Source organism: Salvia splendens, unplaced genomic scaffold, assembly GCF_004379255.2.
Source record: "Salvia splendens isolate huo1 unplaced genomic scaffold, SspV2 ctg87, whole genome shotgun sequence".
NCBI classification, from domain to species: Eukaryota; Viridiplantae; Streptophyta; class Magnoliopsida; order Lamiales; family Lamiaceae; genus Salvia; species Salvia splendens.
In genome coordinates, this window is record NW_024599553.1 from 16536 (window position 1) to 43087 (window position 26552).

The 26552-nt window shown below is 36.2% G+C and overlaps 3 protein-coding genes and 1 pseudogene across 3 annotated transcripts; 3 read left to right on the forward strand and 1 right to left on the reverse strand.

Annotated features, from left to right (window-relative positions):
• The first annotated feature begins 529 nt into the window (after positions 1 to 529).
• Positions 530 to 5530, forward strand: LOC121791664 (annotated as a pseudogene).
• Positions 5531 to 5594: 64 nt separating this feature from the next.
• On the forward strand, positions 5595 to 6558 carry LOC121791665. The gene is made up of 2 exons (XM_042189532.1): positions 5595 to 5915; positions 5995 to 6558. Exons 1-2 carry the CDS (start codon positions 5826 to 5828, stop codon positions 6556 to 6558), a joined length of 654 nt encoding a protein of 217 aa, XP_042045466.1. The 5' UTR covers positions 5595 to 5825.
• An 812-nt stretch (positions 6559 to 7370) lies between these two features.
• On the reverse strand, positions 7371 to 10155 carry LOC121791668 (alpha-L-fucosidase 1-like). Its single transcript, XM_042189534.1, has 3 exons — positions 9494 to 10155; positions 8914 to 9153; positions 7371 to 8190 (listed from the first exon to the last, which is right to left on the reverse strand). Exons 1-3 carry the CDS (start codon positions 10054 to 10056, stop codon positions 7491 to 7493), a joined length of 1503 nt encoding a protein of 500 aa, XP_042045468.1. The 5' UTR covers positions 10057 to 10155; the 3' UTR covers positions 7371 to 7490.
• A 7629-nt stretch (positions 10156 to 17784) lies between these two features.
• On the forward strand, positions 17785 to 22709 carry LOC121791666 (3-ketoacyl-CoA synthase 6-like; the record flags this gene model as incomplete). Its single annotated transcript, XM_042189533.1, has 3 exons — positions 17785 to 18738; positions 19931 to 20043; positions 22278 to 22709. Coding segments are annotated over 3 exons (1422 nt in total), but the record flags the coding sequence as incomplete, so codon positions are not given.
• Positions 22710 to 26552: the final 3843 nt, after the last annotated feature.

The following is a 26552-nucleotide window of genomic DNA, read 5'->3' on the forward strand; positions in this document are numbered from 1 at the left end:
TGATCTTGTTATTTAATTCATCGAGTGTGATTTCAATTTGCATGATTTTTTTTTTGTTCTCATTCATTGTACAAGCATGTGTATATTATTGTTTCAAAAACGTCCCATGTATACATTTCTGCTCAAATGAACCCAATAGTTTGCCAATAGACCGACCGATGAAGTGACGTTGCTTTTTTGAAGAAAAATAATTAAGTGTTGTATAATGTGTCAATGCTCGATTTGTTGATTTATTTATTATTTCAAATAAATAAATAAAATGATAATTGAGCTTTTATTTTTATGAAAATTGTAGAATTAAAGTGAATATTTTTTTTAATATATTAGAGTCAAACTAAATGCATAAAATATAACAAATGACTCTAAAATTTGAAAAAGTATTTTAGGATTGTTTTAGTGTAAATGTGAAGATAAATATATATTTTATTCAAAAAAAAATTGGTTTTAAAGTATCATTGAAATTAATTATCTATCCATTTAGATTTTAGTATACCGTTACAGATGATATAATCAATTTTCTCGATATCAAAATGTTGTATAGGGAATTGGAAATTTATAGAAAAATAGTTAACTCCGTATAGTTCCTTTTCCGCAAAATTTGTATTGACAATTAGATTTTTGATTTATCGATAACAAGAAACATTACCTTAAAAAACATTCAAATTAGAAACTGAGAATTACATACTCTAATCTAATCTTGTTTTTGTTAGTGATATTTAATCTGTAGATCTAACGGTAGCTAGCAAGAACGCATCTCCATCGTATGGCTAAAGTCTCCCCGCCTATGGAACCCACAAGTCAAACGCTTTCCCGCCAATTACCTAGAGAGACACTGCCTTGAAGGGAAATACTACTATGAATATCTTCCATCTGAAATCAAGAAGAAAATGGAGAATGCTAAAGTCAAGGATCACAGAGAAAAAGTCATGGAAAATAAAAATAAAAATACAAAAAAGAAAAGAAGAGAAAAGAAAACTACCTAAATTAGGACGACAGAGAGAGAGAGAGATTGCGTTTCAGGGAACGAGGCATGATGCTGAAGAGGAGGAGAGGAAGCAATGCAGTTCGGAGATGGGCGAGCCCATGAATTCAGTGAAGAAGAAGAAGAAGAAGAAAAGATGAGGTTCGACAATGATAGCGAGAGGGAGGAAGATCCTAATGCGCTGACGAAATTCCGGATTTCCAAGGCGTTGAGGGAGACCCTCAAGGACAAGGGAATCGAGTCCTTGTTTCCGATTCAGGCCATGACCTTCAATACCATTCTCGATGGTTCTGATTTGGTCGGTAGGGCACGCACTGGTCAGGTTAGATTAATTTTTTTTATTTATCATTGATGCTATCATGCAATGTACTTTTACAATTAAGATTTCCATGTTTGATTGCGAATTTAAGCTCTCATTCTTCCAATCAAGCGTATGATCAACTGAGTCTCAAGCATTATTTTACTTGTTTTTAACTGTTGGATCAGTAAATGATAAGAACATTAGGCTTCCTGGATCAGGTGATTTAATCTATTCCTTCACAATATGTCTATCTAATATACTTTGGAATCTTATCAGGGTAAAACATTGGCTTTTATGTTGCCTATATTGGAATCGTTGACAAATGGGCCAGCGAAAACATCAAGGAAGACTGGATATGGAAGGCCACCAAGTGTTCTTGTGCTTTTACCCACTAGGGAGCTGGCCACTCAGGTATATAATAATCCATTGTTTCTATATTTCTCCAATGCTTTGTCAATGTTTTCTTCACAGTTTAACTTCTGTTTCTTGATTCTAAACCTAACTTTTTTTTCCTACATGGACATAGGTGTTTTCTGACTTTGAGATATACGATGGATCATTAGGGTTGAAATGTTGTTGTCTGTATGGGGGTTCGCCATACCAGCCACAGCAGATTCAGTTGAAAAGAGGTGCTGACATCGTTGTTGGTACCCCTGGTCGCATTAAGGTTGGTTTTCTCAGAGTTGATATTAAGGTTGAAAAGGGACGTAGTCATTATTTTATACTACATGCTATTGCTTCCACTAGAGCATGTGGCTACATATGGAGCTTGTAAACTCGATGTGCAGGATCACATAGATAGACAAACGATTGACTTGAGTGCACTAAAGTTTCGTGTACTTGATGAGGCTGATGAAATGCTGAGGATGGGTTTTGTTGAAGATGTTGAACTTATCTTGGGTATGTCACAAGTGGATATATGATAAAATGTATGTGGTCTATATTTTATTCCTCAGATGTTGATGCTACATCAGAGATGCAGTTCTTGGCTTATTTTTCTGAGAGTGTGGCTTCGCTCATGCTTAGTTTGTGATTTTTTTAGTGTTCTGTTATTGATTTTGAAGGCAAGGTAGAGGATGCAAGTAGAGTCCAAACACTTCTTTTTAGTGCTACTTTACCAGAATGGGTAAAGCATGTATGTCTTTTACTCCCATTCTCGCATCTTTCCTATTCTCGCAATATTGCATCTCTATTTCATCAGAAACTTTTTCAACCTTACTTCGTTGAGAATTTGAAGTACTCTCAATGCCAGATTGCAGCAAAATTTCTAAAACAAGATAAGAAAACTACGGATCTTGTTGGAAATGAGAAGATGAAGGCTAGCACCAACGTGAGACATATTGTTCTTCCCTGCTCTGGCTCTGCCAGATCGCAAATTATTCCTGATATTATCCACTGCTATAGTAGGTTGGTAGCCTCTTATTAACCTACTAAATTTGTTAATATTTTAAAATTCTTTTATTTCAAACAAAACACTCTCTTTCTTTTTCATTCTCCCTCGTGGTTCTTCAGTGGAGGCCGCACTATTATCTTTACGGAGACAAAGGATTCTGCTTCCACACTAGCTGGATTACTACCTGGAGCACGTGCTTTGCACGGTGACATACAACAGGCTACACGTGAGGTAGAAACTTATCCTGTAATGTTTTGTCTACTATTGCTCGTTTTCTAGAAGTAGAATTATTTTTGGTCTTTTATCAGTAGATATTACTAGCATATTAGGAAACCTTGTGCTTCTATTGATACGTATGCTTCTAGTAGTAGAATTACAAATTTAACTGATTAAGCAAAAATCTAAATTGCATTCAGGTCACACTTTCTGGATTCAGATCCGGAAAATTTTCAACCCTTGTGGCTACAAATGTAGCGGCACGTGGGTTAGATATTGATGACGTCCAGCTAATTATTCAGTGTTTTTTGCCCTCACAAATTTGTCTTGATGCACATACATACTTCTTTTTGGTAATTATGATCATGTTATGTTGCTTTCTGCCTTGACATGTTAAATAAATGTGTTTTTGTGTTCTAGTGTGAACCACCTCGCGATGTAGAGGCATACATTCATCGCTCTGGAAGAACGGGAAGAGCAGGTGATTTCCTGATATATACTATATCCTATGCATCTGAAATTTACATAATTATCTAAAACTTTCCAATATAGAAAGCATAATGAGGCTTTAATTAGGGAAAACTGGCATTGCTGTAATGCTTTATGATCCAAGGAAGTCAAACTTTTCAAAGATAGAAAGAGAATCTGGGGTGAAATTTGAACATATGTCAGCTCCACAGCCAGCAGATATAGCTAAAGTTGCTGGTGCAGAAGCTGCTGAGAAAATAGCTGAGATATCTGATAGGTATCCGTGTATCTTTTATGTTCAATTTTTCAGGAAGTAACGAAATAACCCAAGATATTTCTACTATATCGAAAAACATGTAGAGTCATACCTGTATTTAAGGATGTTGCTGAAGAGCTAGTGAAGTCATCTGTTCTGTCCCCAGCAGAGTTGCTAGCAAAGGCACTGGCGAAAATTGCTGTAAGTCCTACTTACATCGATTTTGGTTGAACATCAAGTTATTTTAATATTTACAGAAGGCTTCATCTTTTGCAGGGCTATACTGAAATTAAGAGTAGGTCACTTCTCACTTCAATGGAAAACTATGTCACCGTTCTTCTTGAGTGTGGAAAGCCCATTTACACACCTTCGTGAGTTCTTGCAAGTGATTATGGTATACTTGTATTCGTTTGCGTTATTTGTGACGTTGATGTGATTCTGTATGATATGTTAGCATGCTTAATTCTTCACGGGGCATTGACACTATAACTGACACAAAGCGGCAAGGATATACAGCACGGATGGTGGTTGGATAGGCTTGTTTGGTGCATAAATCCTAATTTCACTAGTAAGAATATAAACAGCAATATACATCCATAGTTTGAATACAAACTCATCCAATCTGGTGTCTTCTGCAGTGAAATCTGATAAGTAAGATTTCAAGTAAGTGTTTTCATAATCTTCTTCCTTCCGAAGAAATGATTCATCAAAACAACATTCATGTCCACTATTACCAGCTGCAGAAAATATAACAAGAAGTTTTTTCCCCCTTTATTCTTGTTGAGTCATTTGAGTCTTTTACATTCATTCGCGATAGAAACTTCTTACCTGAATAAAATTCAGCATTGTAGACATCATCCATTAAATATGAAAGTATTTCAAAACATGTACTAGTTCTAAGTTATTTTAATTTCTGAATTTCCCTCTCTTTTCTCGTGTCTCTTTTTTACCTTGCTAAAGGGCATACCCTTGATAGAGCAATTATATTGCAAGTAGGCTTGAGTGCATGTGCAATTTTGGTAGAAAAGTAAGATTAGGTAGACATATAGTGGTTTCCCTGGTTGGAGGTGTTTGTTGAGCTTTCTGCATCAATATTATGTTTTATGTGTGTGAATTGTTCTCTTCATCATCACTACTCAAAAAAATGATGATTTTCCAGCTTTGTCTATGGTGTTCTCCGAAGATTTCTACCTGAAGAGAAAGTCGAATCAATCAGGGGCCTTTCGTTGACCGCTGATGGCAAGGGTGCAGTGTTTGATGTGGCTACTGAAGATCTGGACCAGTTTATTGCTGGTTAGTTACTGCTGCATATTGAGAACTTTTTTTTATATATCATGGACTCTCATGACATAGCTGCAACATGGGGGTTTGCAGAGCCGAAAAATCATTCTGGGGTAAGCCTGGAGGTCGTGAAATCATTGCCCCAATTGCAAGAAAGAGAGCAGGTAAGAGGAGGGGGGAGATTTGGAGGTGGAGGTGCAGTTGGAGGGCGTGGTGGTGGTTACTCGGAGAGACGAGATGGTAGGTTATCCAGTGGAAGAGGAGGCGGGAGAGGAGGATTTCCAGATCGGAGGAATGATAGATTCGCTAGAGGTGGTGGTGGTGGTGGAAGAGGTCGCGCGAATAACAACCGTAGATGGTGAAGCATTCTGCATTTCTCTTCCAGATCAAACATTGCTGAATCTGAGTAAAATATGGCATGTCAGGGGAGTATAAGTTTTGGTAATTATTGACATTTTTTAAGGGAAAGTTTTGGTGATCATTATCAAGAGAATAACTTCTTTTCCCTCCATTTGATTTGTAGTATATTTTTCATTGTAGTAACATAGTTAGATCTTGCTCTTCACCTGTATGCACGATTTATGGATACATGACAATCATAACTAAAATTAATCATTTGGTTGTGTTTACTCATATCATTCAATATACATTTATAATCACTACCAGTGGCGGATCCAGGGGGCAGGTGGGGGCGGTCGCCTCCACCGTGCGACTAATTTTCCCTTATCTCGGATGTATATTTTCCATATTCGCCCCCTCCGTTGTCTCCGACGTCGCCCCGTTGACCGAAAAAAAATAACCATTAAATGCGATTTTCTTGATAGAGAATGTGAAAGAAAGCTTGAGATCATTTCGAAAATTTGGATGGGATACTTTCTTGCAAGAAGTGAATGATTTTTGTGGGGCAAATGACATTTCAATAACAAACATGGATGATGATGCTCCAAAGCGGATTAGTAAGAGGAATGGTTCAAACATCAAGAACTACCATCATTATCGCGTTGAAATATTTTGTCAGGTAATTTGAAATTTAATATATTATTCATTTACTAAATTAGAATCATCTTGATATTTAATCTTTCTTGTGTGTCAATTAGGTCGTCGACTTACTTACACAAGAGATGGAAAATCGTTTCTCTGAGGCATCCACAGACTTGCTAAGTTGTATGGCATGCCTCGATCCAAAAAATGATTTCGCTGCTTTTAATGTTCATAAGCTTGTTCATCTTGCTACTCTTTACCCAAAGGACTTCACATCGACCCAACATACTGAATTGTTTAAACAACTTGAAACTTTTGTTGATGTTGTGAGAAGAGATGCACGATTGAATGGTATTGAAGATTTGGCTAGCCTATCTCAGAAGATTGTTGAAACCAAGAAAGATAAAGTTTTTCCGTTGGTTTATTATCGTCTGATTGAGTTGGTATTGATCTTACCTGTAGCGACTGCATCTGTTGAAAGAGTATTTTCAGCAATGAAATTTGTCAAGACTGACTTGCGGAATAAGATGGGAGATGAGTGGTTGAATGACAGTTTGGTAGTATACAATGAAAGATCCATCTTTGCTAGTGTTTCTAATGAAAGAATCTTGAAACGTTTTCAAGATATGGATACCCGTAGAAATCAGTTGTCTCGGTTAACAGATGCTAGAGCTACTTGAATTGTAATAGACTTTCATTTTGCTAAAAAAAACATATTGAAGTATTATATTTAATATTTTATTCCGCCCCCTCCGTTTTTTAATCCTGGATCCACCACTGATCACTACCCATATCAATCAATATTCATTTACGCTCACAGGCTACTTGTCTTGTATAGTAGGAGTAATCGTCTTTGAGTGTATATTTTCATATCTTGTACTATGACACTTCAAAGAATCTCTATCTAAAAGGAAACTGCTAACATCAACCTCAAAATCATAGCAAGAGCCAAATTGTTAATAGACTACGTTTACTCATGATTTTTGAAGTTTGTATTCCACTCTTACTTTGTTTTGACTAGTGAGAATTTCAAATATTGATTGACTGAATTATACTCCATCCGTCCCTTAAAAATATGAACTTTAGCTCTCCCAGAACTTCATACTCCTAAGTCCTAAAAACATTATCTACCACTAAGCTACATGTTATTTTATATTTATTAAATACTATATTAATTGATATCATCATAATGTAATGCTATTTTTAGTCAGAAAATGCATGAGAGACGAGAAAAATGATGATTTCAAAAGAATCCAATATAAACTTGAAAGCCCAATAGCTCATTGTAGTATAAGATGCTTCACCCCAACTCAATCAAATGGATCAAATTCCAATTAAAAGGATCAAATTTGGACAGGAGATGATAATGCATGCGTGTAACAAAATGAAGAAAGGATAAATAATAGAAATTGAAAACTAGCCAAGCATCAATAGGTTTTTAAAAAATACTGACAGTCAACAATATATATTCTAAACTAAGAAATCACGATTCTTTATTGCACTTGAGATGTTGTAACACAACAACGTTCTTTAATTTTTCACATTGTGTGCGAGCATAAACATTAAAAACCTTAAGGATCAAAGCAATGTAGAGGAAGTGGTAATTAATTAATTAACTATTAATGGACCCATTAATCCCTTGATTAGGGTTCCAAAAGGGATCAAAATGTAGGCCAACAGAAGAGATCAAAGGAAGTCCCTTTGCTTTCACAATCTTGATCATAACACTATATCCATGCACAACTCCCTTTTCCAATCTATGAAGCCTCTTGTGTCCAATTGTAGTTCCTTTAGCAACCCTAATCCCGTCCACGTAAATTTCGTGTTTCTTCACCCTTTGCCCTAGTCCAATAGCTTCTTGTATCCTAATCACATTAAACTTGATCTTTCCACTTCTTGATTTAAACTCAATCCAATAATCTCCCTTCTCCTTCTCACTCGGGGCCCAATATGTCCACAAATGATCGTCGTCCACCACATTTTTCGCCTCAAAACCTCCATTCTTACCACCTCGTTGGCTACTCGCTTTGACCAAACAATTTTGAGCCAAATTTGAGGAAAATATGGCGTCAATTGCTTCTCTAAATTGTTTCAATCTTTGTACGTCGCCTTTGGATATCAAACCGGTTGTGTTTGGTGGAACGTTGATTAGTAGAACGCAATTTCTACCGACGGATTTGTAGTAGATATCGAGTAGCTCACTAAGCTTTTTTGGTGCTTGTGATTTGTGCCAAAACCAACCTGTTCTAATAGAGACATCGCATTCCGCCGGCAGCCAGTTTGTCCCTTTGGAGTCGCCGGAGTTGAGATAGCTACATAGTACATTTATATGTTTGAATAATTGAATTGCTAAGAAAAGAGCATTTTGATTAGGTTACATAATTTTTAAGATGAATGTGACATGGCCTCAAAATGGGCACTAATAATGTGGCAACTAGTAATAATGTTTACTTTTTCGCTTATATCTAATAGAAAGATCCAAAATGAATTATGCAACGTGGAGATAATGTTAGCTTTTTATTGGCACAAGCACTATCCATCCATATTATGAATATTTTTTTGGGATCCTAAAAATATAAAAATGAATTTTGGAGTGGGAAATCGATGAACTTCATCGAAATTATATTGAAAAGATATAAAAGATGCTAATCTGTTGTGTATTTAATAGTTTTGTTGGTAAAATCATATAATTTTGGTATCAAAGTATCAAACTAATTTGACCCTTTTGAAATTCTGTTTTGACGAAATAAGTTCATGAGTCACACTTTCACAATCCCTAAAAAGGTTCACGAGTTATAAATTACTTAGAGCACTAAGTTTGAACCACAAATGCAAAACTTGGAGGAATAAAAATCATTTTTTTCCTAGTGTACATATATATCGATAGATAGGAAGTCCCAATTTATTTTTATAGAGTTAGATGAATAACTTGTTTAATAAGAGGTTTACTTTTATAGTGATAAGGAAGTTGCATTTAGTAAGATATACTACTATATATTACATGATGTGTATGTTATGGAGATTGATTGAGTTACCTAATAATGGTTGCGTTGCCAATTGATAGAGATGTGGCATTGATGGTGGACCAGCATGTGCTCCCGGCATATCCGTTCTCATCTCCGACCCACCGGACATCCGGGCCGGCGTCCGAGAATATATTTATGCTGCTCTGCAGTTCCCTCACCATCGAAAACCAATCGTTGAAGTAATAGCTCATGTTTTTTGCATTTGAACCTTTTGCTCCATCGAACCATATCTCTCTAACATCTCCATATCTGTATATATTACTTACAACTAATTAATTTCATCCAAAAAATTGAAATTCATTTTAATGTACAACTCCTTTAGTATCAACCGTCACTTTTCCACATTCACACACACACACACACACACATTCTATATAGGTTTCAATTTGATTTTACAAGATTAGTATAGATGTGGCTTTATGAAATGATCATGTGTAACAAAGTAATGATCATATTATAACTCACCACCACACTACACATTTAGTCAAGAAAATTCGATTAAAAAAGAAAGTTAAAAATTGACCAATCCTCATAATTTGTATAAACCTTATGATTTAGAATTATAATATACAGATAAAAATAGTTTTACCTTTTGAGAAGTTCTTGTAACTGAGCCAAATAGTACTCATTGTAGAGCTTATCATGTCCATATCTAGGGTCATGGCGATCCCACGGAGAAAGGTACAGGCCCGAATCGATTCCCCGGGCCTTGGCCGCCTCGACAAACTCTTTTACCACATCTCCTTTTCCATTCTTCCAAGGGCTTCCAATGACAGAGTGATCAGTGTATTTGGAAGGCCACAAGCAGAATCCATCGTGATGCTTGGCCGTCAGAATCATCAACGAGATGCCGGCTTGAGCAGCTGCATCGGCCCATTGGCTGGCGTTGAGGCCCGTTGGATTGAACACGGACGGGCTTTCCAGCCCGGTGCCCCATTCTCTATCGGTGAAGGTGTTGACACCAAAATGGAGGAACATTATGATCTCTCTCTGCTGCCATTTCAATTGGGAATAAGATGGCAATGGAGGAATTGGAAGAGGTGGTGTTGCTACTTTAGTTTGATCATTCCATGAGAGGGCTGATTGGAATAACAAAAGCAATGTGGAAATATGAAAGAAATTGTGAGGTTTAGCCATTATTATCATCTGCATAGCTAGTAGTTTGAAGGGATACTAATTTATGATAAATAAAAGAGAATTTGTGTGGTGGGAGGGTGGTTTATGAAAATGGGGGACCAAAAATAAGAGAGATTCCTAAAGTAAGCCATGCCAAAAAGAGTGGCTAGATTGTGATTTGAGGTATGTTGTTTTATTATCAGCTAAGATGAAATTGTAAGGTCACTACATACTGAATGTTACTGTCATTCATGGTCACGGGGAAGCCTTTACTACTATGTCACTCCATGCATATTGATTCTTGTTTCAAAACCTTCATCTCACATTTTAATACTATAGTACAAATATAAATCACATGTTGGTTAATAAATCTAGCTACTCTATTATCTCTAACTTTTGTGTATACTTCATCGAAAGGCGTAGCCACTAATTTTTGGTGCACATTTGATATTATCTTAATCTAGTTATCCATCAACATAATTTCTATAAAATTTGAAGGCATCTATGTGAGAATTGATGGTTAAATTAAAATACGCATTTATGTCTCTTTAACTCCATTTGGCTATATAACATGAAAATGAAGGCAGATAATGTGAAAATTGATTGTTAAATTAATATAGCAGTTATGGCTCTTTAAGTCCATTTAGATATATAACATGAAAAAAAGTCGATACCAATTAGTAGTATTAAAATTTGACTATTTAAAGGTGGGGTACTATTTTTGAATCTTACCACTTATACTTGTAATACTCAATTTTTTAAGTATGTCAATTGAAAAAATAATTTGAGTTGGGCTACAAGGAGATATTATTTGTATTGGACTTTTAATCTTATTGGGCTGCATCTAAAAGTCAGGCAAATCTAAAATTAAGTTTATCATGATCTATAATTTGAGTTGGGCTACAAGGAGATATTATTTGTATTGGACTTTGAATCTTATTGGGCTGCATCTAAAAGTCAGGCAAATCTAAAATTAAGTTGATCATGATCTGCATCTCTCAAACAACTTTTTATTTGAATTATATGATTGATTAAGAAAATAATTCCAAATATTCCTCATATTGTTATTTATTAATTAAATACTTTATTAATATATCATATCATCCAGAATAAATCCCTAAGTCCTACCTATACGAATTGTTTACCGATACACGTCAACCATTGGTATTGTCGCCTTCTCCCCATATAAATGCACACCAACACAAACACTCGTCTTTGACTGTTTTTTTTTTCAAGAGTCCAAGACATGCATAGTGGTAGTATACTAGTATGTAATTCTATCAAAAGGTATGGCGGCCTTTGGTAAGTATGCCATGATAAATCCTAAAGTATACTCTCTCCGTCTCATATGAAAGTATCCGCTCTTTCCTTTGTAATTCATCACATAAGAATATGCAATTTTCAATTTTGCAAACTCTCTTCTCTTTATTGAGGCGAGACTCATTCTTCATTAACAATATTTTATTTACTTTTTATTTTATATCTCTCTTACTTTACCAATTATGCATTAAATTCATTGCCACACCAAAAGCGCATACACCATGTGAAACGCAGGGAGTATACCTGATCAATATATGCATTATAATCATAGGTAAGAGAGGATTGTATTTTATATGAGATTTATATTGAGAGATAAATTATTGGACAGTTTTTTCATTGATTTCATAATTATTCTTTGATTTTAGTTTATTTGTATTCAATATATATAGTTTTTTTTATGAATTTAATAATTATTCTTTGATTTTTAATTTAGTTATGTTCAATATAATATCTCGTATTTATTTAGTGTTTATCACTTTGGAGAACGATTTACATGTTATTTGAAGGCTAACACAATTATATAATTCTATGCAATTTTATTTAACAATAGGGGGAAGTTTTGACCAATATTTTCTTTTCTTTTCTCATATGTGTTCTTCAGCTCATTTCTTTCCAACACCTCTCCTCGAATTAAAGTGACGGAATTTTCGATACTTAACTTATCCAATACTTTATAAAAACTTTTGGATCTTACTGTTTTAGTTAAGATGTCTATCATCTAGCTATCTTATAATTTGATGAATGGAAGTTCTATAATCATTGCTTCAATGTTAGTATCCTTTATAAAGTGATCTCCTTCAATTCAACGTGTTTAGTGTAATCATGTTGAATCGGATTTTTCAGAGATACTAATGATAGTTTTCCTGTCACAACAAATGTACACGGCTTTGATGATTGAGGGCTCAATTTTTCCATCAATTTCTTCACTCATGAGGCTTTAGTTAGACCATTCTTGATCCCTTTTAATTATGCTTTATCAATTGATAAGGCTACAACCTTTTATTTTTTACTTGTCCATGTTACAAGATTGCCTCTCACAATAATAAAGTATCTAATCATCAATTTCCTATCAATTGGATTTTCAGCCTAATCAACATCAGTGTATCAATGTATCTCCAAGTGTATGTGTTTCCCGAGCAAGATTCCATATCACGTTGGTGTGAGAAAATATATTTCAACACATTGATTCTAGAGAGAAAAAAATGTAGGACCTAATATATAAAGGTAGGACCTAAACTCCAATAACTTTTCGACTCACTTTCCATTATATTTTTAAAACTCGGGCCAAATCAACTTAGAGCATCTCCAACCATTACACTAAACTTAAAACCTATGATTTTACTCCAACCATTTACACTAAACTCAAGCTTAAAAGAATATTATGTATATTATGTTATTTTTACTCATAAAATTTGAAAAAGTTTTTGGTTTTGGTTCAGTGTAAACCTAAAAATAAGTATTTTTCAATCAAAAACCAAAAATGGGATTGGTTTTGGAGTAATATTGGAACTAATTATCTATCTAATTTTAGATTTTAATGTACCATTGAAGATGGTCATAGAGTGTCCACAATAGGTGAGCCGCGGCGCCGCGACGGCTCCCTATTGCCGAGGACGAGGGGCGGCGCGACGGAGGTGGGAGGAAAGGCGCGAGCCGCATACGCGGCGAGGAAGCGGCGGTGGGTCTTGGGCCGCGGCGCATTATTTTTTTAAAATTTTTAAAATCTTTATCTATAAATAATCTATTTCCAAATCAATTTTTTCATTCCATTTCATTCTATTTATTTTTGTCCAATTAATTTTATTCCAGTCCAATTAAAATATACCAATAATTGATGAAATAATGTGATTTTTTACTATGACATGGCCACTATTGAGGTGGACAAGTTTTTATAGCTGTGGAAGAGTTTTTGTGGTTGTCTCACTCTATTGTGAACACTCTTAGGACACTTATTGAAGACGGATGAAGTACTTAAAATACTAGGACTCTGTATTTTATCTTCGAAACTATTGTATGCATGCTAGCTAGCTAGTACTATCAATTAAGTTAATTCATTCATATATATAAAAAATTTTGGTTAAAGTTATTTTCTTCTTACACATTGTCTTTTCTTTAAGTTAATGCAAACATTTATTACTCTAAAGAACTTCACAGGACGCAACGTAAAAAGAATGTTGTTTCAACATAAACAAATCAGAAAAAAACCAAAAAAAATCACTAAACCGACAGTAGTATCATCATCCGATCCCAATAGTACTGCATCTACTTAAAAGAAATCTCTGCATTCGCCCCTCCAAACCCACCACTACTGAGATGATGCCATGAAAATAATGAAAACTAAAACAGTGGATTTCACTATTTCAACAATTAAAAAATGGTGAAATACTACATTCATTGTTCCTGCACCATAAAAATTAAATATTTGGTTTGACATTCAGACTTAAGCCAATTCGCAGCAGCAAAGCATTAAATGTTGAAGATTGGAAATTGGTGGGAAGAAAAAATGCAGACAAAACTGGGACATGCACATGCTGCTTCACGATGCATTATTTCCCTCCACCACTTGCCGTAGTTCTTGTCTCTCTCAAATCATAACCATTTTTTACACTCCAAACACAATCATATTCCACGTATTTACCCACCAATATTTAGAAATATTGTATGTCACCTTTATCCTCTCGTATTTTGTTTCGTTATCTATATATATGTACTTGATAATTAAAGAGTGGTGTGTTTAATTCCGGAATAATTCCTTATTCATTATAGTCAGATAGCTCTTACTCATTCTTGTCGTTCCTTATACATAAACAAAAAGTGAAGCACTATACTGGTAAAAAGATGGTGTCATGTTTTACCGAGTGGATAAATGTGAGTTGAAGCAATGGATCAGAGATTGACTTGCTGGTCCATACACATGCACACCACTTCAACGGCTGTCTTGAGAATCGTACATCTCTTGTGAATTAACACTCCCCACCTACAAAATCCTCACCAATATTGACCAATTCTGCTACTACTATTACTTACACTATTATGTGAAGTTAATGTTTATCACACAAATACTATGTTTTATGGGCATTGGGTAAACTCTCTGCCATATTTGGTATAGAGCTAACAATTATTCAGTTTTGATACATTGGGTCGACGAAATTGAAAGTCACGGTTGTAGAATCACTTGAAAATCGTATAACTATGTTAAAATACTTCTTCGTAACTTTTTTGATTTAAATTGCTATTTTTACTATAGATTAATCAAACATCATTTCATAAGATTCTTAACAAAATCTTAATTGTATATAATCAGACAATTCTTTTTATAAAATATATAACATGGCTCAATCTGGTTGAATTTTTTATATATAGTATTGGGTTTCTATTATATACTAATAGAGATTTATATTTGTTGGAGAAGATCTCGGAGTATCACGAGGAATCGGCTCTCAATCACGGAAGATCACGGAAGAATATATCCTGCCAATCATAGAAGATACCAATTAATGTAAATTTATTTGTTTTCCTTGTATAGCTCTCGTTAGGCCTATATAGTAATACCTTATGTATGACAATTATCATATGGATGAATAATAATCTCTTCTTCCCTACCGATCCCAACCTAGACGTATGAGTACTTCTATCATACCCACCTTAGTAGTCAGGGGGAGAGTAGTAGTAGTACCAGTAATTCAGTGGACTATCTAAGTTGGGTTGTGCCACTTCCAAATTCTTCGATTGGGGATCCACCAGAATCAGTGACAGTCACTACTGCCGAGCATGTCTTGTCCTCGGCCAGTGAGTCATCTCAACCGCCCCTCGATCCTTCTTCCCCGATATCCGAGGTAATTACTGATCCGAATCTCCATACAATTTCCACTGATCAAACAAGTGCAGAACCATTGGAAGAAGACAACACAATCGATAGCGACACAGGGAGGTACGTCCTTCCTTCCCGGAGCACTCGAGGAATTCCCCCAAAGAGATATTCACCTGAGAAAATTGGAAAAAACAGTCGGTACGGAGTGGCGAATTTTGTGCAAGGGAACCTAGCAAAAATGGCAAAGGCATTTGAAGCTGCCTTGTACGAAGAAGAGGAGAACCCGCAAACTGCTGAGGAAGCAATAAAGCATAAGCACTGGAGGGATGCTATGCTTACCGAAATGAAGCCACTGATAAGAAACAATACATGGATCAAAGACAAGTTGCCAGAAGGAGGAAGAACTGTTGGGTGTAGATGGGTGTTCACTATCAAAAGGAGACCAGACGGTACTATAGAGAGGTATAAAGCCAGACTTGTGGCAAAAGGGTACACCCAGACGTATGGGGTCGATTATGCTGAGACCTTTTCACCTGTGGCGAAAATTAATACTGTGAGAGTACTATTCTCAGTTGTTGCCAACAAGGATTGGCCCCTTCATCAGTTCGATGTGACGAATGCATTTCTGCATGGAGAGCTGCCAAAGCCTGTGTTTATGGATCTTCCCCCGGGATTCACGGATGAGTTTCGAAGTGGAGAGGTGTGTAAGCTGCAGAAGACGCTTTATGGGCTAAAACAGTCTCCAAGGGCGTGGTTTGGGAGGTTCACAGAGGTGATGAAAAAGTATGGATACCGGCAAAGTAACTCTGACCACACACTGTTCATGAAGAAGAGGGGAGACAAAATCACATGTTTAATCATATATGTGGATGACATGATACTTACCGGGGATGACACATAAGAGATGGCCGAACTAAGGAAGAATCTGTTCAGTGAATTCGAGATGAAAGATTTGGGACCGTTGAAGTATTTCCTGGGAATAGAAGTTCTGAGATCGAGAAAATGGATTTTTCATCAACCAGAAGAAATATGTGCTGGACCTATTAGCCGAAAATAGGGATGTTGGATTGTAAACCAGCCGACACTCCAATGATCCAAAATCATGGACTTCAGATGAAGGAAGGAGCAAGGCTGACTGACAGAGGAAAATACCAACAATTGGTCGGAAGGTTGATCTACCTGTCACATACAAAACCAGACATAGCTTATGCTGTAGGAGTGGTGAGTCAGTTTATGCACGCACCCCAAGAAGAACACTGGGAGGCAGTTCTACGGATTGTTCGTTATTTAAAGGGAACTGTCGAACACTGGTTACTATTTGAGAAACACGGGCACCTACAGATACATGGATTTACTGATGCTGATTGGGCTGGAAATCCTAATGATAGGAAATCCACCGCGGGATACTTCACGTTTGTGGGAGGAAACCTCGTAACATGGAGAAGTAAGAAACAAAAGGTAGTAGCACTATCTAGTGCAGAGGCCGAGTTTCGTGGTATTAAGAGTGGATTGACTGAATTATTGTGGCTTCGGAAACTCATGAGGGAGTTGGAGATGTTTTCATCTCAAACTTGCAAGCTGTTCTGCGACAATAAGGCTGCGATAAGTATCTCTAAGAATCCAGTTCAACACGATCGTACTAAGCATGTGGAAGTGGATAGGCACTTTATAAAGGACAATATTGAAGCAAAGATAGTTGAAATGCCTTATGTCAAATCCGAAGACCAGTTGACGGACATATTGACTAAGGCAGTGAACTCGAAATCATTTCGAGAAGTGTTATGCAAGTTAAATATCGGGAATCCCGTTACTTAACTTGAGGGGGAGTGTTGGAGAAGATCTCGGAGTATCACGAGTAATCGGCTCTCAATCACGGAAGAATATATCCTGCCAATCATAGAAGATACCAATTAATGTAAATTTATTTGTTTTCCTTGTATAGCTCTCGTTAGGCCTATATAGTAATACCTTATGTATGACAATTATCATATGAAGTGAATAATAATCTCTTTCTTCCCTACCGATCCCAACCTAGTTTAACAATATTTATGTAGATTGAGTTTCTAATATATAATGTTTGAGTTTCTACTGAATGCTGATTGAATTTCTACTATATACTGATTGAGTAGGAGTATTTGTTAAACGTTGATTGAGTTTATAATATATAATGAAGTTTTATATAGATTGGTTGAATTTCTTAATATATACTAGTTGAGTTTCTACTATATATACGATTGTGGTTCTAATATATGCTGATTCCACATGTATTTGTATTCAAATGACAGTTTTGTCACCTTTTTAATCTCGACCGTTTACTAGTTAAATCTAACGGTTTGCAATCGATTTTAGTTAAATTCTAAGGGACTACTTGCATGTGACCCTCTATCTCTGTTTTTATGTACATGTATAATTGTATCAATCACCTATCAAGCACAGACCCAACATATTTATTACCAGCTGAATCACCAAGTCAAAAGATATGTCATATGGAGTATGTAAGTAAAACACAGAGATGAGAAAAAAAAATCTCCATAGCATTAATAATCGACACCATTTGTACATCTTGCACCCTTTAAATTCAACACTCTCAACCTCAAATTCTTGCCACTTTCCACTCACCCACAATCCACAACCATGGCAACAAAATCATCAACAACAACAAGATTCTACTAAACCACATCTTCTCCATCCTCACACAAACCATAAACCTCTCAATCCTTGCACTCCTCTTCTCCTTAGAATCCTTATTCATCCTCCAAAAATGGGGGCCGGTCTACCACTCCCTCACCGCCCTATCCTTCCTCATCTTCACCATTGCCAAACACCACCTCTCAAACCCTTCTCCACTCTACCTAGTCGACTTCTCATGCCTCAAGCCTCCAACCCACTGCCGGGTGCCACGATCCACCTACATCGAACATGTCAAAATGCTCGACTTCTTAGACGAAGAGAGCGTCTCGTTCATGGCCAAAGTCCTCAAACACTCCGGCCAGGGAGAGCAGACCTATCTCCCCCCGGCCATCCACTTCATCCCGCCAAAATCAAGCCACCACGAAGCCACACAAGAGGTCCACATGGCCCTCTTCCCCGTCCTCGAAGACCTCCTCTCCAAAACCAACACCTCTGCTACAGATATCGACGTCCTCATCGTCAACTGCAGCGGCTTCTGCCCCTCGCCTTCGCTCTCGTCCATTGTGGTGAAAAAATTCGGCATGAGGGAGGATGTGAAGAGCTTCACCATCAGTGGCATGGGGTGCAGTGCGAGCGCGTTGGCGATTGACATGGCTGGGGACATACTGAAAAGTCGTGGCGAATCGAATGCGGTGATTCTGAGCACGGAGATTCTGTCGACGGGGTGGTATCCGGGGAGGGATAGTGCGATGCAGGTGCTGAATTGTGTGTTTCGGATGGGGGCGGCGGCGATGCTTGTGAGCAACAAAAGGGAGGTGAGGAAAAGGGCGAAATATAGGATGGTTTGCAGCGTGCGGACGCAGAGGGCGTTTGATGATAAGGGATATTATTCGGCTTTTAGAGATGAGGATTCTGATGGATTTACTGGAGTTTGCCTCAACACAGACTTACTGCAGGTTACTTATTCTTCCTTATTTACTTTTATCAACATATTTGGGGACGCTCAGCCTAAATTATGTCATTTTTACTCTATAAAAATATTAATTATAAAATCATCAAGTTTAATCCAATTTTGGTATCTCCTAGATTATATTTTTTTAAATTTGACTGACAAGTCATGAAGTTTTAAAAATGGTCAATTGTCAATTTGACTAAATTTGTGCTATTACTTTTATTTTCTTAAGTTTAAAATGGCGTCTTTTAGTCATCCATGTCTTCTCGTTGACATTCGCATCATTATTTATTGGCAACCCTAAAAATTTTAAATGTGTGCATCAATTTATCATCGAAATTACATTAAAAAATGTTATCATGTGACAATTGAGAAATTGAAATTGAGTGACTTATCATAAATAAAAGTTTATGATTTTATAAATAATTAACCGAAAAAAAAACTTTTTGGGGATAATTACGTTCCATGTGTGTCGGCGGACTTGTTTATGTTGTCTTTGTATGTGTTGGTTGGCATGAATATCGTCATTATGATGGTTTTTTTATCGCTTTCCCATAAGCATAGATCGGACGAATACCATAATATGCACCTGAACTTATTTAGTGATCGAGGCACACTTTTCATGATGAAGGGCTTTTAAATTGGGAGAAAAATATTTGACCACAATATTAGCTATAATGAGGACGCTTGTCGTAATTTACAACTAATATAACAATAACTATTAAATGTGGTTGGTGCGCTATTTCAATTTTTATACATAAGAGTATTAAAAAAATAACTAAATTTTATTATAAACAAATAATCATATACGCAACTTCTTTTTCGATACCAATGAAGTTATTTTTAGATCGATTTATTTTATAAGACAAAAGTCATTTTTAGTTCATTTTAATTTATATGAATTCATGCTCCTCATATGAACATTTTTAATCTAATTAAAATAAGTTAAAATTAGTGATCTCTATATTTGATTTAATACTTGAAATTTTTCTCTATATATATTAATTATTTTTTATCACTGTCTTTATTATAACCTCATTTTGCATTTTTTTTTATCGATTTAGAAAGAGAATATTTTAGGCTTAGTTCTTAATAAGACTATATATTTAGGAGTTTCTTTTTCTAGATACAATGAATAATAGATTTAGTTATTCCAAAGAAACTATTTCAAATGTTGTTATTTTTGCTTGGCACAGGTAGCCGGAGAAACCCTAAGATCGAACATAACGATACTCGGAAGAAAAATCTTACCCTATACTGAAATGATCATGTATACAATTTCCGTTATGAAGAAGAAATACTTTGACAAATTGTTACGGACGTTCTCCGTAACGAGGCCGGATGGCTAACTTCTCGGAGAGATAAGGTGATCGAACCTTCGACGTGCTCGAAGGAAAGCTCACGAATTGCTGATTTCACGGACGTTCTCCGTTGGGCAGCAAATATGGAACGATAATATGATATTCTTGTTACTCAAGACAAGTTTGTGGAAAATAATATATTCATTGAATGAATAAAATGATAACATCCTATCCCTATTTATAATACTAGAATACCAGCTTAGGGAACAAGAAACAAATATACGAAAAGATATGTAAATCCCTAATATATCTAAACTAATTAATAATGATAATACTCATATCAACTCCCCCACGGTTGAAATCCACCTTGTCCTCAAGGTGGGGACCACAAAGCAAAAATGAGAGTTGAAATCAGAAGCTTCGGCAAGACAACTCCTCCTGGATCAAACACACACCGAACAGCTGAACGACCCCCTTCTTCACCTTTGTCAAAAATCAACAAAGGAGACCCAATGTTGTCGGCAAAATTCCATGCCAAACGAAAAGCTTGTCCACGCTTCCAAGAATGCTCAAACATGACGTGTCATTGCGCGGAGGGATCAACCTCGCATCGGTGTCGAGCGATGTTGATCGAGGATTCAGACATGTAGCATCCATAACATGCAAATCCCCATAGATAAAGGCAATCTCCTTCAAATGTATTGGAAAGGACGGTGCAACTTTATTTCCAACTAATGCACATAGATAAGCACCACCATTTTCACTAAAACAATTCTCAACAACATCGGGAGATGTCATTCGAGCAGCGTCGAGAGATGCGACGACCTTCTTCACTTCCTCCATGGAATCAACCTCCTCGTCGCCATCTAACAATGTTTCTTCCTCTCCACTGATATAGGGGCTACACGGCGGAGAGATCATAGCTGGTGGAGGCAGTTCATCTAACAATCCGCCTTCCCCTCCGCTGTCGTCGTCGGGGCTGCAAGACGGAACTGTTGGGGGCGGAACTGTTGGGGGCAGATTCGAAGATGGGACAGCAGCTACATCGGGCAGTGACGCTGCTGCACGGCAGTGGCTTGTCATGCTCAAGCAAGATGACGAGCGTTGTGGTGGTGGTGGCGGGACAACAATGACAGTTAGTTGTGAGTTGCTAGATCGGTCGTGGTGGACATCAGCGTCCTCACCATATCCAACAGAGTCACAATCATAATCAGGGTAATATATGGATGCGATCTCTTCATAATCCAGGTTACCCATCGACACCCCCGCGCCCGGCGGGTCCCAACAGGATGGTTGGCGAGAAGGCTCGTTCTGCAGCTGCAGAAATTGACGAAGCGGGAACCCCCTGTACGTTGGTGGCGGTCCATAGTCAAAGGGATGATAGTGCTCGGGCAGTTGATAACGAGTTTGGTGGAGGTGGTACGGGCGGCGTCTATCCGGCTGATATGGAGGCGACGGTGTGTACCTGTCCGACTGGTGGTGTTGTGGCCGCCGGTACGTAGGCTGGGTGTAACGCCGATGCCGCTTGTCCCAATCAGCGCGTCGTTCCAAGTTTGCGACCCGGCGATCCATCTTATCGAAGCGCGCGTTCAATTGCTCAAACCCTAGCGTGATCGGGTCCGTCGATTGAGGCCTACCTCCAATCTCGCCGATATTCCGCTGACGCATCGGCCCCAATTGCAGTGTTTCAGTCACCGGCACTTCGGACTCCATTAGATTTCGTTTTCACAGATAATGATGAGTTTCGGGATGAAAGAATATGGAGGATTAGGTGTGGCCGTGGTGGTGGAGCTGCGGCTGATTGTTTTTCTTTCTTTTTTTTTTCTTTTTTTTCGACGGGGGCTGGGAAATAATTTGGGGGATACGGATGAACGAAGACGGAGGATGAGCTCTCAATGAAAGCACCAGTTGTTACGGACGTCCTCCGTAACGTGACCGGATGGCAATCTTCTCGGACGGATAGGGTGATCAATCCTTCGACAAGCTCGAAGGAAGGCTCACGATTTGCCGTTTCTCGGACGTTCTCCGATGAGCAGCAAAAAAAGGAACGAAAATTATACTTGATACTCAAGCCAAGTTGGGCGAAATACTGCTTTCATTAATTCATTGAATGAATAAAGTGATAACAATAACTCCTATTTATAATGCTACTAACTTAATGAACAAGAAACAAATATCTAAACAAATATGTAAATCCCTAATATATCTAAACTAATTAATAATGATAATACTCATATCACAAATCGATGGAGATCTACGTGCCCAATTTCAAGAGCGTGGTGCAACATTTTTGCCTACCGGCGTCAGGGAAGCCGCTAATCAGGGAAATAGGGAAGGGGTTGAAGCTTGGAGAAAGGGAAATTGAAGCTGCATTGATGACATTACATAGATTTGGTAACCAATCTTCATCTTCTTTGTGGTATGAGCTTTGCTACATTGAAGCAAAGGAAATGGTTAAGAAAGGTGACAGGGTGTGGCAGTTGGGCATGGGGAGTGGGCCCAAATGCAACAGCTTGGTATGGGAATGCATTAGGCCCATTGTTAGAGAGGCCCAAAGAGGAGTCTGGGCTGATTGCATAGATAGCTACCCTAGATAAGTTGAATACATCTTTAGTCCAATTTAGTAATTTTTGGGGGTCTTGATATATGTCTAAATTGATGGATTTGATCTTCATGTTTATGTCCTACATATGTTGGTGTCTGTAGTCCTCCAACTGTATTGTGCAAGGCTTTCTTTAGCTTTTTTTGTTTTTTGGTAATTGCTATGGTTTGGATAGTTTAATATGTTTCGATCACAAACAACCTAATTTATGAATCCTCTTCACGATTTTATCAGGGGTGTTCGATTTACAAGATTGTATCCCAGATTAAATTTGTAGTGTATTTGGTTCATGAGATTTAACCTCTCAACTCAATCATAAATGGATAATCATGGGATAATTAGTCATAGCTAATCTTACAACTCAATCCTAGATTGTATCTTGGAAATCGAACGCCACCTTAGTTGATAGTTTTATTTACAAGACTAATATGGTGTCGAATCGCTTTAGAAAATGATTGAGGACATGATAGTCTTAAATTAGTTTCGCTTCGTTTTAATTCATTTGAAAGTTGGATTTCCCTACATTTTTTGTTTTTATTTTTCCTATTCATGATTGAGGGAGGTGGACTAAAGAAAATAATATCTCGATTTCTCTTTTTTTGTTAATATTATTATGACAAATAGAGTTGTCAATGGGGGTCATGCCAATTCAGCCTAGCACAACCCAAGCTTGGTATGAACTGCATTAGGCTCATCCCATCACTGAAATAAAATGAGATTTTATTGGGCTCATTGGTTGAAAGAAGATCCCAATTAATTCATTTTTTAAACCCATTACCAGCTGAACCTAGGCCCAATCACACCAACAATGAACAAATCTCAAATCTTTAAAGATAGAGGAGATTAGCAATTCGGCCCAAAAGGATGAATGGCTGGCATTGTATAAATTTCTTATTCATGAATTTATGATGGATCTATAATACTTCTTCCATCACATACAAGATGTCACATTTATGGATGATATGAGATTTTATAAAGTTTTGTTTTATTTGTCAAGGGGAGAGAAAATATTGGCGTGAGAGAACTTTTTTCGAATATGAAAATATAATACTATCTTTAGTAAGATAAAATAAATTCCTTAGTTAATTATTGCATAAATATACGTAGTTCCTTAGTTATATATAGCTTCAATCCAATTGTCAGTAGTTAAGACTCCACGAAATTAAACCTAAAAAAGAAGGCGGTTTCACGATGTTTAAGAAATCACGATGCCCATAGCACCTTGTACACTATATATAATTAAATGCCGCTATTTATTGTGAGTTACCATGCCGTTGAACAACTTTTGACCCGATACTAAATTCTCTGACATAAATATTGGGAGGTAGATATGGATATAGTGGGTTTTATTAATTGCACTTTGCTAGTTTCTACTCAATTAATTATTTAATGAATATATCATCCATGTCAATCGTAGACATGTGCTGGTACTAGATTCTTGTCGAAATTAAGACACGTAACTGAATTAGCTTACATAATAAATCGTGATAAACGAAAAGGGGAAAAAATCTTTTTTAGGTTATGCATGTAGCAGCTGCTATTGATAGGAAATAAATTTATTGCGTAGGAAAATAATGAGGTGTGATGGTTGTCTTCGACGCCTGCTAACATTGTGGGCTATCTCTCCTTAGATTTGTCCTCGGTGGCCTATATCATAAACTTTTTATTTAATGTATGTCTCACCCTTATAAAACCAGTACTCGCGAAACTTTTCGACACGAAGTTTTAGAAATGAATGTTGGGTGTGTTAAATAAATAGATAAAAAAGTAAGAGAGAGAGGAAAATGCAGAGAGAATAAAGTATAAAGTAAATAAAGTAGAAAGAATAAAGTAAGAGAGAATAAAGTAAGAGAGAGAAAAAAATTACATATATGAAAATGTCTCAACTATGAAGAAAATTTTCGAAATAGAAAAATGACTCAACAATAAAGGAATGAATGGAGTATATAAGTATAGATTGAATTAGGGGATCCACAACAAAATATCTTACATGTCCTTATGGGCAGAGCCAGTGAGAGATTTAGAAAATACAAGTAATTTTGAAGGAGACCAAATTAGTAGAAGTAAACGAACTAAGGAGAATTAAGTTTTTCTTTTCATATTAGTGATGGATATAATTATAATTTTACAAATAAATTAGTTATTTACTTTTTCATTTTTATAGTATTGGTCATATATTACTTAGATTTGTTAATATGTGCAGATTTTTCGCTAACTCATTATTCATGGAATTATGAGTAGCGATGATCAACACACATAAAAATAATTAGTATTGTTACTTTATATAATTGTGATTTGGTTCTGCCAAGTTAATATTATCCTCAAGAATTTTTCTGATCAAATTTATTTATATAGAATCTAAACTAGTTAAAATTTATTCCAATACAATATATAAGGTAATTTTAGAAATCTTAGCATTCTTTAGAAAAAAAAATTAATTAAATTGAGCTAGCATCAAGTTCAATTAATTGATGAACATAGAATATTTATCACGATAGTAACACTAGTTAGTAATAATGAAATTTTAATTAAATTGGATTCAATTTAATTAAGCAGATGTCTATTTGAACAAGGTCTACCTAAATCTCCCTGGATCGACATCAAAATCCAGCAAACATATAAATATAGGAAGAGAATCAGATGACACAGACTACTTCTAGTGGTTGCGATTATAGTTATTTTTAAAATCTTTCAAGAAGAAATTTGACTTTTCTCTGTTTTAATGAAAATTTAGTGTTCAATTATAAAAATAATAACCGAACATATTCGGGCCAGTGTGACTTGATTTGGGGCGGGTTGAACCAACACCAATGAATGCGATGCACACGAAGGTGTGCCACTTATTTTAATCTGAAATAAATTATTTAATTGGATTTAAATTCTCAATCAAGATCCTCGAAACAATTGAGTTGTCTCAACAAGATACTGATCGAGTATAAAATCTAAGTTACAACAAACTGTAATACTATCAAAGTCCAAAAATAATTGTATTTACATATGCAGATGCCAGTTCGACTTTCACATGAATTTGGTGCGGTAAGCATTGGCGGACACAGTAAGGCAAGACAAGGGGCTTAAGCCCCTCCCAAGAAGCTTTTTTGTTGATTTTTCTATTTCTAATTTTTTTAAAATTTTCAAAACCTATGTATCAAGCCCATGCCATTTGAGTGATGTTAGAGACTAAATCCTAGAAAGTTTAATGGTTGGAAGGGCTGAACTATTGCTAATAAAGCAAAAATGGCAGAGGAAGTCAAAGAAAAATTAATGGCAGCCATTGCTGCAAAGAAGGTGAAGAAAAAGAACTAGAATAATACTTATAATAAAGCAACCATTTCATAAGTAGTGCATCAAAAATTGAGCCCAAATTAACAAGTCTAAACTAATTTTGATAAATGTGTTATGTTAATTTTTAAATGTGATTTATATATGAAATATAACCAAAATTCTAAATTTACAGCTTAATTTTCAACCAATTCTATATCTTATAATAGGGTTACTTCTTCATCGCAATTTCCATCTAAATTATATAATTCACAAAACATTTCGATTTATATTAATTTATTTTTATCTATAAAATATTTATGCATTGTACATTATATTTGCCTCCGAAAAAATGTCATGTTTTTCTATTTTTATTCGTTCATCAAAATTATTCTCTATGATAAGTTTTTCTTCCTTAAGGTGGAACATAATTTCCACTAACACTATTTCGAACACTTTTATCTCTATCTTTTTCTTATTTTACCGATTGTATCAAACCTAGAACCATCCACGATCAAAAAAACTATTTATCGTAGATGAAGGTAGTATACAGTGCATCCCTTGCTAAAATAATTTTCTGCGTGTTCTACCAAACATATAGTATAACTGATGGAGGCTTTTCCACTCGCAAAAAGACACTTCGCATTGAAGTAT

Excerpts from the sequence above, each read along its gene's own strand:
- LOC121791665 (XM_042189532.1), top strand. The coding sequence starts at position 5,826 with ATGGATGATGATGCTCCAAAGCGGATTAGTAAGAGGAATGGTTCAAAC. Across the intron at positions 5,916-5,994 it reads GCGTTGAAATATTTTGTCAG|GTCGTCGACTTACTTACACA; the intron begins GTAATTTGAAAT and ends TGTGTCAATTAG.
- LOC121791668 (XM_042189534.1), bottom strand. The coding sequence starts at position 10,056 with ATGCAGATGATAATAATGGCTAAACCTCACAATTTCTTTCATATTTCC. Across the intron at positions 9,154-9,493 it reads TTACAAGAACTTCTCAAAAG|ATATGGAGATGTTAGAGAGA; the intron begins GTAAAACTATTT and ends TAATATATACAG. Across the intron at positions 8,191-8,913 it reads GGCAACGCAACCATTATTAG|CTATCTCAACTCCGGCGACT; the intron begins GTAACTCAATCA and ends TGTACTATGTAG.